This window comes from Etheostoma cragini, chromosome 15 (genome assembly GCF_013103735.1).
Source record: "Etheostoma cragini isolate CJK2018 chromosome 15, CSU_Ecrag_1.0, whole genome shotgun sequence".
NCBI classification, from domain to species: domain Eukaryota; kingdom Metazoa; phylum Chordata; class Actinopteri; order Perciformes; family Percidae; genus Etheostoma; species Etheostoma cragini.
Window position 1 is genome coordinate 5692794 of NC_048421.1, and position 11725 is coordinate 5704518.

At 38.8% G+C, this 11725-nt stretch overlaps 1 protein-coding gene across 1 annotated transcript; it reads right to left on the minus strand.

Annotated features, from left to right (window-relative positions):
* Positions 1-537: 537 nt before the first annotated feature.
* rasd4 (rasd family member 4) lies at positions 538-1879 on the minus strand. The gene has a single exon (XM_034893336.1). It carries the CDS (start codon positions 1690-1692, stop codon positions 1066-1068), a length of 627 nt encoding a protein of 208 aa, XP_034749227.1. The 5' UTR covers positions 1693-1879; the 3' UTR covers positions 538-1065.
* Between the last annotated feature and the right edge of the window lie 9846 nt (positions 1880-11725).

Consider the following 11725-nt stretch of genomic DNA (forward strand, 5'->3'; position numbering starts at 1 on the left):
TATCCAGGGATTTTTTTATACATGGAATCAACACCATTTTAAATACAGACACTGATGCAGCACTTTTTTTTTTACATTTCTGGTCAAACTGGCACTGTTCTCAAGAAAAGAAGTTCTGTCGACCCAATGCGACTTGGAGTAGAATTCCAGTCATATAATATGCAACTCAACTATGTATTACCGCCATATGCTATGACAGAATTGCTTACAATTATACAAATGACAGGAGAAAACAGTGTTAAAATCCTTATTTCTAAATTGTCCAATTCATTTTACTTTCATTGTATTTTAGTTTGGGCTGTGAAAACTTCACTCCAATACATTCCTTATAACACAATGTCTATATGCCTTTCACACACACTTTGTTTTTGTATGCTGTGTCATGTGCAGGGAGTCCTATCAGAAACAACATGACAAAATAACCTCCAAAATAATGCAACTTAACGTGTAGACTGGATGAGATAAGCGTCAATGTGACTGGAAGTTTTATTTATGTTGAAATTAACACTGAATAAGAATATCAAAAACAAGGCAAACTTCCATTAAAAAAAGAATGTATTTGTCAAACAAAAACAGAGACAAAACCCAATTAAGTATGTACTTCAAAATGTCAGAGTTGCAGGACAGGCTTCACAATAATTCCCAACATAATATTTGATGCCTTGCTATCAAAAATACAAGCTGTTCTCCTGTTATTCACTTAGGTAAACACATTTTTGCATAAAACTACATTTATTGCACTTTTTTTAACACCATTAACACAAAAACCTAATAAAATGAAACCTCACGTATTATACTATTTGACTGAAAATGAAGCCTGTGATACTTTTTTTTTTTTTTTTTACTGTTCAAAAAATTGTTCAACCACATTTTTTTCATGTCTTTAAGGTGGTATCTGTTCTCATGGTTATATGGTCCATCCTCATTCTTGCACCTCTGTGCCTCCATTGCTGTCGTAGGGTTAGATGCCATGCTTTCCAGCCCAACAAAGCCTTTTCAGTGTCTTTTGGCCAGTTGTCTATTGGTCTCCTTAGACGTTGTTGACCTATGAGCGGCTCCACATCACTATGAGACGAGGCAGCTCTTGGTCTTGTTCATAGGAGGTCGCTTGTCGCTCTCCTTGGGGAAGGTTTCCCGTCTCCGGCACAGCGCTGGACTGAGCCGACTGGGCAGGTTGGCCTGCTGGAGCAGCTCTCTAAAAGCCTCCAGCACGTTGACGTTGTCTTTGGCAGAGGACTCCACAAAGCTGTGGTTCCAGTCCACCTCCATCATGGACAGCACGTCCTTGCTGGACACTTGGCGCTCGTTTTGACGGTCTGTTTTGTTGCCTATCACCACGATAGGCGTGTACTTGTCCTCTTTGACTTCCAGAATCTCCGCCCGCAGGCTTTTGACTGCCTCCAGGGATTCTGGGTCATCCACTGCGTAGACCAGGGCAAAGGCGTCGCTGCTCTGGATGGAGAGCTTCCGCATGGCAGGAAAGGAGTAGCTGCCACTGGTGTCCATGATGCTGATGGTGACTTTGACACCCGCCACCTCGTACTCTTTCCTGTGGAGCTCCTCCACTGTCCGCCGGTGCTTGGGCTCAAAAGTGTCTTTGAGGAAGCGTTGGATGAGGGCTGTCTTCCCGACTCCCGCCGCTCCCAAAAACACAAGACGCACCTCTGTCTTCTCTTTCCCTTCAAAAGACATGATAAGTTTCTGTTGTGCTTTTTTCTCCAAAACACTGCTCAGAAGAATCTCTGCTGCTTTGCCTGTGGATCCTGAAAAATGTTTTGATGTCAGTGATGGAGCTGGATGTAGTTCTGTTGAAGAGGATGATGATAGCAGATGCGTGTGAGTGTGCCGGTCAAAGCTGTATTTATGCTCCCACAGCCCCAGCCCCCTTCTGCTCCTGGCCAATCTGGAGAGGGCAGTGTCTCCCTCTCCCAGAGCGTGCAGCAGCCAATCACAGACACAAAATATAAAATAAAGAAGAGTGAGACAAAAAAATGGGTGAAGGAAGTGATTTTTATTTAAAGGTTCTTTGTGTGCAATGCAGAACATATTTCCAGTAGTTGTGGTTAGTTTCTGACTGCTGCTTCAAGCCTGATCAGAGATGGTGCAGTCTGAGTTCAATATTGTATGTGCCATAAATCAATCATCATGAATAACCCATCTCACACTTTTTTTAATGATGATACACGTTGCTTGTAAATCACAGACTAAAGGTACAGTCTTTAATTAAATGTGCAGATGCAATGTCATTTGATCCCCGTGAGACTGTTTTGTTATGCCTCCGCACCAGAGACAGCTGTGGCCAGAGGTATTATATTTTACAGGGTCCATCCACCCTCCCCCCCCTTTTTGTGAACGTGGTGTTTTTAGGAACGGCATTAAGGAAATTCTTCAAATTTGGCACAGATGTCCACTCAAGGATGAACTCAATAGAATTTGATGGCCAAACACCGTGACCTCACATGTCACGTTTTTGGCCATAAATCAAGAATTCCTAGGATAATTTTGAGAAATTTAAGACAAATGTCTAAGAGGATAAAATATATGTGATATTTTATGTCTAAAAGTTCGACTTCACTGTGACATCATAATATTCCTGCAAAAAACAATTTTATGGCCAATATTCAATGCCATAACTCAGGAACACGAGGGGAGACGTGGTCAGAGTCTGAGATGGGGACACTAATCTTGAAACTTGGATAATGGTACGGCTACAGTCGATCTTCTGTGCTGCTTGGTTGAAGATGTGTGTGAAGTATCTGTGTTTCACACTTTGTAGCTTCATTGCTGCAACATCCATATTTGAAAAACTGTATTCTTTCTGTAGCCCCACGTTGTTTTGTTCAGCCTTGTTTTATTTTCATCCTTGCCCTGGAAAGCGACTTTGGGTTTTTAATAACAATAATACAAAATTGAATTTGTATAGCACTTTTTATTATTATTATTATTAATGGCCTACAGGTCAGGTAGTCACTAAGGCCATCCAGAGATACAGTTCACCCTAAGGATTCACTGTGCCACACGTATGTTTATCATTAAAACGTGATTTAGAAAATCATGCCAACAATAATTAATTTAATAGATTAGTGTTCCATCTACTAAAGAAGTATGTATAAAGGCTTTAGTGTGCCCTACATGTTATTGTAGGACCAGTTTATTATGCAATTTAAGTTTCTACAACATATGTAGTAGGAGGTCCCTGCTCTGTCTCTTTTAGTTAGTCTTTTTTTTAATTTCAAAAGAAATATAATTTTAGAGGTCATTTCTCAAACACTAGATTGTTTTATTTGAACTCATGACAAATTATCTCAAAGGGACGTGTCTCAGTGTCATTGTCTGAAGCTCTGCTAACATGTCAGGGACGGAGGAGACAGGGACAGATCTTGTGTTCCTGCACTCTTAACAAGCGTGTCACCGTTTTATAACATGTTTAATGCAATTGTATTCATTCCAGTAGCCTAATAACTTATTTTAATGCGACGTATAGTACACATTTGAGCAAATCGTCTGCTGCGTCAAAATTATGTAACATTTAAAAAAAAGAGTCTGTTCAATATTGTCTTCATTATTATGGGAAGTTTCATGATCTACTTTAAATTCAGATGAAATAGTAAATTAACATAAAATTACAGTTATCATACTGAGATCTCCAACATGCTCTCTGTGCTCAGATTTGACTATCACTTGTTGCTATGATACCACCTAAGCCATTACCTTAGCTAAACAGGATTTATGACCAGAAAATGTGTATCTTGTAAGTGCTGTTATTCATTACTCCGTCTGTCAGTCTGTTCACTCTGAAGAATGGGGTAAAATGGCTAATTAGGCCAATAAATACATATTTCATCTCACCATATTTTATTGGCCTAACACCCTGAGTATGTGATTTTGAAACATGGCCACATTCTATTTTAGCTAACGCAAAACTTGTTCTTGTAACTTGTGTAAATTATTCGAAGATGGAACTGTGGATAGTGTTGGAGTCCCTCTTGGCTTGTCTACGTCAGATTGGACCATTTAAACTGATTACATACCCTTGTGTGTACCAGTACCAGTGGTCATTATTCTATTACAGATGTGTGTAAATCTTATTTTTGTGCTGAGAAAGCATTTTTAGCAGGAAAGCAGCAGAGACTTGTTTCCCTTTGAAAATCAATGTCTCCTCAAATCACAATTCAAGCACATCTCCTGATGTTACTGTTACATGCTGCATTTCATAAGCTCCAGCAAGGGACTCTAAGAAGTTGACTCTGACCTTCTGCCCTCCCCGGAAACAACACTGAAACTAAAATGCAATGCCCCTGACTGATTCAACTCCAATCTCTCAGGTTCTTCATTTCATTAAAAAACAGGAGCATGACAGGGCCAGCATGGGAGACTATATGTATCAATTTTTTTCTCAAACTGTCTTTTTGGTAGAGTTTTCTTAGAGGTCAGGACAATGCAAGGATAATATGAAAACATCTTAAAAGGGAAAAAAAAAATATTGTTGAAAATTTGAGAAGGGGTGGGAAGGCCTTTGTCTAAAATAAAGTAAATTTAACATTATCTTTAAATCAATCAATTTATGTGTGACATCATCAAAGGTATAAAGAAAAATTTAATTTTGTCAAATAATTCAGAACACAACATGTGCTGTCTATGATGGTGCTGGGCAGCTGTACAGTAGAGGTTTTAGAGTTTTGCTGTTGATGAAAACTAGGTTGATGAGAGCTGTGAGACTCAACCAAAAAAAAAAAAAAGTTGAAGGGTCGTAAAACCAAAACAATACGCTGAAAGACACTGGAGAGGGAAACTACTACTAGTTTTCTGTAGAATCTTCACTAAGGGTGACCCCTTTAACATTACACATGGTCATCCATTGTAAATGTAAAATTATTAATTAGTGCAGCTTTGAATTCAACAAATACCGTGAAAGTGTCCAATGACCTCACCACTTTTTCTGAGTTACATTTATTTTTAAGCCACATTAAGCGTGTCACCATTCGTTGTCAATGATTTCTATCAGACAACATTAATCTATTGTAAATGTATTTGTTTGTTTGTAAATTCTTAGGCGCACTTGCGGTTTACCCTTACGGCTTAACCGATTGGATATTGGATGTAAAAATGTGCATTGTGTCATGTTAAAATTTCCAAGAAGTACGATCTAAACTGGGCTACTTGAGTTTTGGTGACAATGGCTTTGCCTAGACATTGTCAACCCCGTTGAGGATCATTGTCAAGTAAAAAAATGACTCACTGGCTCTGAGATGTTAGTCTGTCATGATGTGGGCTTATGAGGTACAAGCTGTTCTCAGAGCACAAAGGTTTTTGTTTTGGGCACGGAGAGTGAGGGATACACTCTCTCAGGACCGTGGGCTCTGTTGATCAAGTAGTGTCCTTAGAATAATACCCGATGACATTTACCTAAATTATACAACAGTGTGTGATAAGCCAATAATAGAGCTGACAGACAGCTGATTATAAAGTGCAGTTGCTAGATGAGAAAGACATGTAGTATATTGCGGTGTGTAGTGTAGCGTGGTTTTTGTGTGTGTGTGTGTGTGTGTCTGTCTGTCTGGGTGTGTCTATTTGTGTATTAAGCAGGGTGTGTTGGCTCCTAATAATTGCTAATATGGGCGTGCAAGTCCCACATAAACTTCTCTATGTCTTGTATGTCACAAATGAACACAGATGTACCACAGGCTGGCCCAGAAACCCTGCACCATGGTGTAAAGTCATTTGATCTTTACCATTGAGCTAAGTGGGCAATTTAAGGACTCTGCACTCCAGTTAAGGGTATGATGAAGTCTGATCAGACATGGGATCTGCTCACTTTGTTTGCCAATGGAGTAAAGGCGAGGTCAATTGCTTCAGTAGGAAAGCAGAAAAGAGTACAGTTTGATCTCATGTTTGAATACACAACAGAGTTGTATAGGCCGATTAGTACACCACATGTCAAACATGTATGTTTTGGAAGCTAAAACGTTTCCTTTCAGAAGGGTTTCAGACTAGATAATTCAATTCAATTTTTTTTATAGTATCAATTCATAACAAGAGTTATCTCAAGACAGGTCTAGACCAAACTCCATAATTTACAAGACCCAACAATGTTAATAATTCCCCCAATTCCACTCCCTTTCAGGAAGAAACCTCGGACAGACCCAGGCTCTTGGTAGGCCGTGTCTGATGTTGCTGGTTAAGGTTGTAATGAATAGTGGCAATGACAGTTACACATAAAAAATAATGGAACAGTGACTAGAAATAGTAGTTGTAGTGGTTCATGGCATAGCATAAGCTTGACTTTGATAAAATCACTCATTCATTTTTGGGGGTTTGAACAGTTACAGTAACATTGCATCACATAGAGTAACACAAGGTCGGATTCTGCAGACTGCTCCATCATCTGTCACATGGCGCAGAAGTAACAGCACGACACGTACATATTGGCCAACAAGATATTTTTGTATGGATTCCTCCCCGTTAAGACGGCAGCAATTGGACTTACTTTTTAAATGAAAAGTCAGAACTTACAACTGTTGCTTTGCTGCCCTAAGGATCAACTTTGGCAGCTTTTAGCCAAGTGTGGATTTAAATTGGTTTTGTATTGTTCTAGCATGTTGCTCTTCAGTTTTGGAAAGAAGACTGCTTGATATATCTGCTGCTGTTTGTCCAGAAAGAGGTTTATGCAAATGCTGAGAATTGGTGACAATGAATTCAGTTTACTTACTACTTTTATCTTAATCAAGCCCATCTCATACTGTAAATTACAGACACCTCTTCATATGTTTGTCAACAGGTAAAGCCCACAAAAGTCCACTAAAACTGGCCCACTAATTTCTCTTAATCCATCTTTTTCATTCTGTGGCTTTGTGACTTTGCGCACATGCAGGTCACTCCCCCGAGTGTTTATTCAAACAGTTTGGCTCCTGGTCATCTGACATTGTCCTTTGGCTCTGGAACATCGTGTCCTGGATAATGAGAGGTGAGGTGGTAGTGGTGGGGGCAGGAACAACATGGAGAGAATGTTGTCATTACACCTTGCAGCTGTAGAAGGTGTTCTCTCCGTTTGAGGAAGCATTAGTGAGTGGATTGTGGAGAGTTTGTTCTAAACGGAGTTATTACCCTTAGGGAATAAACAGGGATTTAACACATTTGTGTAATTTATAGGTCATCATAGATGTCTTCATGCTCTAAGAACTGAATCAACAGCAAGTAATGGAATCCTAGTCTCCTCTTTCATCTTTCATTTTTGGGGTTGCCAAATATGTGAAAAAACAACTCAGGTAGCTTCTTTTCCATGTCAAGTTTAATGACGTTTGAAGAAAAGTCTCTGTGTGCATCAGCGGTCTGCAACCCAGACTGGCCATTAGAGAAGCCCAGAGACACACATACAGACACAAATTCAATCAGAACTTCCCATGATGACGCTAAAAAACATTTTGGACCGGGTTTTTGAGTACCTTGTTATGCACCCTGCAGCCTTGAAGCGGGGAGGCCATCTCCAGGGGAAGAGGCATAGGAAACAAGCAAGTATTGATGTTTTCGGACATGATTTGCAAATGAATGAATAAAACATGAGAGAGAAATGGATCTTCTCATCTAACTCTAAAAAAGAAAGTAAATAAGCCTAAAAAAAAAAAGGAAGGATTAATATTTCCCCCCTGTATTCTCTACATTTGTTATTTTCCATTCACTGTACCTGTGGTATATAAGTATTTTTTATCTCAAAGAAAGCTTCATTTAGAGCTAATTTAGGGGTATTTAAAACATTTACAACTTGGATACTTCAGAAGTGTGTTTGTTACGGGACAAATAGAGTCCAAAAAGAGCTTCCCACATTCTCAAACACCATTGCAGACGTTATGTGACCCTCACTGTGCTCATCACTTCAAGAATGAGAGTTCCCAAGTCGGCTTTAAATGTCCAAAGCATCAGGGAACAGTCTGCAGCAAACATCTTCTTAATTTGATTAGTCTTTTTCTGTTTTCTGTTTGCAGGCACTAAATAACATTTAGTTATTTAGTGCTTTAAGTTGCCATGGCGGTTATGTATTGAGGACTGTCTGTATTAAACTTATGAAACAAGACATGGGTGGCCTTGTCTCTCTCTGCAACTCAATAACGCCTCCAGCATCATTATCTTGTTTAAATTAATGTTTTTTCTGTTTAGCCGAGCACTGCTATCTTCTCCCCAATGATCTTCCCCATTATTATGCAAATGTTGAGTTTTAGAGACGGTGACCCAAAGGGCAGCAAACATAACTGGAAAATTGCAGTTGTATTTTCAGAATATGTAAATATGGAGTGACTCCAATGTGAAAACGGGCAATTATATTCACAGACTGCATCGAGTTTGTTCTTCAGGAAACATTCCTTGGAGCGTGAAATCAGAATTTTTACTGCTTATTTATTTGTTGTTGTTTTTTCTTCTTGTACTTGGCCCAATTTTACATTTCAAACTGTTACAATACATTTTCCACAAGTTTACGTAGAAACTTTTTGCCCTTTCATGCTGCTTATCAGTATTGCTGCTTTAGTTTGTGTGCTCACTGCAGAGACTATAGCTGGGTTGTCTCAGGTTAAAGGTGCTCTAAGCAATGTTGGGTGACGTTACTTCTTGTTCACGTTCAAAGTATTTTAAAACAAAACTGAGGCTAGCTTGCCCTCCCTTCCGTGCATTCATAGACTAACCTCCCCCCCAAACCCCCACCACCACAGTCCTTCTTGTCTGGAACACTGAAAGACTGTTTGTTATGTTTGGTGGTGCAGGTTGGCACCGTTTGCTTTTGTCGCTGTTTGTAGACCCTGGGCTGTCTACAGAGGCCAGAGACTGCAGAGTTTGTAAATTGTGTCATGGAGACCGTCAGCTAGCCAATATTGAGGAGATGTTTGCTGTATGTGTCAAAAAATGTAGCCTAAAAAACGTATGACATCGCTTAGAGCACCTTTAACCCTCATGTTGTCCTTGGCTCAAATTGACCCGTTTTCCTATATTAATGTACTTTTTAACTCCCCAAAGTAACATGATTGATTCCACACAACGCTCTTTGGCAAGTACAAATCTCTACTTTCATTCATTTTGGGGTGTCTTCCATTTTACAGCATTTAGAGAAATAAAATTGAAGTGGTTTTGAAATAGTATTGAGTAAAAGTTAACATATTCCAGTCTGTGATTATCCATCAACAAACATTCCTTGAATTTTTGTCTAAATAATTCATAATTCCTCATTTTCTAACTCAAACATTAGGTGTAATTTCCCATAAATTAGTTTTTTTGACCATAACTTCAAAATATAACAGTTAAACTAAAGTTAATGAGTTACGTAGTGTTGAAAACATTGAAAAATGTGAAAAACGTAAAAAAAAAACATCAAAAGTTTTTAAAAAACGGGACCAAAATGTAAGAAACACTTAAAAACATTGATTAAATGCTTAAAGAAAAGGGCTGCATTTCAATTTTGACTGAAAGACAACACAAGTGTTAAGTCTGGAGTTTACAGAGGAGGTGTTACTGCCTTCCTGGTTCCAAGTAAGTGAGGATTTTTAGTTTCTAAGTAACACCTTTACAGATTGAGATGTGACAAAACCAGGCAAACATCCTCATGTAAGCCACTCTTCTGCACATTTAGTCATGAAGGGATGTTGATTTGGCTGCCTAACCCAGTAACAATCTTCCTATATCTTTATAGTAAAGTGTTATAAATGAAAACGTTGTTATTCTAACAAAACATGGTTTGAAAATATAATATTACAGAAATCATGCATAGAGGAGTTTTGCAGAGGTTTAATTTATTCTTTAAAGCTCGTTGTGTGGAAAATCCCCATCTTTAACCTTTCGTTTCAGTTTTACCTTTGTTAGTGGAAACAGGAACGCAGGAAACAGCGTAAACAGCATGGGCAAATAAAATCTGCACATCATTTGCATAAAATACTTCAAGGAATAAAAGCTGGAGGTGGGAGAGATCAAAAACTGCTGCTGTGACATATAGATAAGCTAGCCCCTGACTGTTTGTGTTGTGAGTATTCTAAATGTTGCCTGGACACTGAAAGCTATACGTTTGTAACAGGTTTTTGTGTCGTAGCACCAAGGACGTGCACTGATATTTTGGGAAGCAGGAGCCAAAAAATACACTTCTTATAATTATTTATCAAGCGTGTTTTTTTTTTTTTAAACACATTCTTGACTTCCTAACCAATTTATTTTAATCGGGACTCAACAAAATCTAGTCCCACGACTGGAAATTTTGATCTTGTATTCAATATCCATCATGCTGCAGACCAACCAATGTACTTGAATCACCACTAACATTTTGTTGGACAAATCTAAGATGCAGTGCTGACAGCTTGACTTGTCCAAGATATTTGAAGAATGGAAAAATGCCGGCAACCAACTGCAAAAAAAGACACGTACCGACAGCATATGCAACACGATATCTAGGGAATGTTGGGGACCTACTGCAGATGAGGGGTTTTCAATTTCCAAGCTCATTCTGCCCCGTGCAAGATTAACATATGTGCTGATCTATTGTTTGAAAGGCCTTCTCCAAGGTTGACTCATTCTTCAAGCGCTGTTGATAACTTCAGGCATGCACCAACCTTGGTAAAATTTGCATCAGCGTGATTAAAGTGGACAAAGTCATTGCCAGTAAATGTTTTTCTATCTTACTTTTTATTTTTTATTGTGAAACATTGTTAAATAATAAAGAATGACTGAATGAAGTTCCACCACCACCGCATGGGTGATTCTTCTTCACTGTTATCTACAGGAACAACAGCAAAAATACAATTTTGCACATAAAATTCACATGGTTATTTATTTCAAAATGTCTTTTAATTTATTAAATACAATGAACACTCTGGGGGTTCCATACAGAGATCTCTACAAAGCAACAACCATAGGCATATTAATATATTATTATTTCTGTGGCAATGACGTTCTTTTTCACCAGTCAGTGAGTTCAATTATGCAGAGTTCTTGCTTGATTACCCAGTGTAGGTCTTAATGTTAGTGGGCTGCCAGCTGTAGACTGTAAACACAGAGGGAATCACACACACACTCCATCTCCAACTCTACAGACACATACGCACACACAAAAGTGCGCACACATGCACATTGCACACACACACACACACGCAAACTGCACTCTGTCTCCAAGCGGAAGTGTAAAACCTCTTGAGGGTCATGAAGGGGCAGTTGGTTGGTTTCTGTGTGTGTGTTCCAATGAGCTGTATAAAGCTTTGTTTGACTGTGTAATGCAGCGAGATAATGGATAGTAATGTGATCAGCCATGTCTACCAAATAGAACGACTGTAGACTGTAGACTGTAGACTCCAACGGACCCGGCACACCTGGATTGTCTCTTGACAGTGTTCCTCAGTTGCTTGCAGTGTCCCCTTTCATTCATTGAAAATTTCAGGTAAAGGGACAAACAGCATGGCAGTTGCTAAAGTTTTAAATATGCATTGTTTTAAGAAAACAAAAGTTGAAATAATCACATGTAGGTCTATTACAGTATATTCCCGCTCAACAAGCAGACAGCAATGAAGTGCTATATGTACATATACACATATATATACATACGTATGTAGATATACAGTGGGTACGGAAAGTATTCAGACCCCTTTAAATTTTTCACTCTTTGTTTCATTGCAGCCATTTTTCCAATAATCAAAAAAGTTCATTTTATTTCTCAGTAATGTACACTCAGCACCCCATCTTGGACAGAAAAAAACAGAAATGTAGA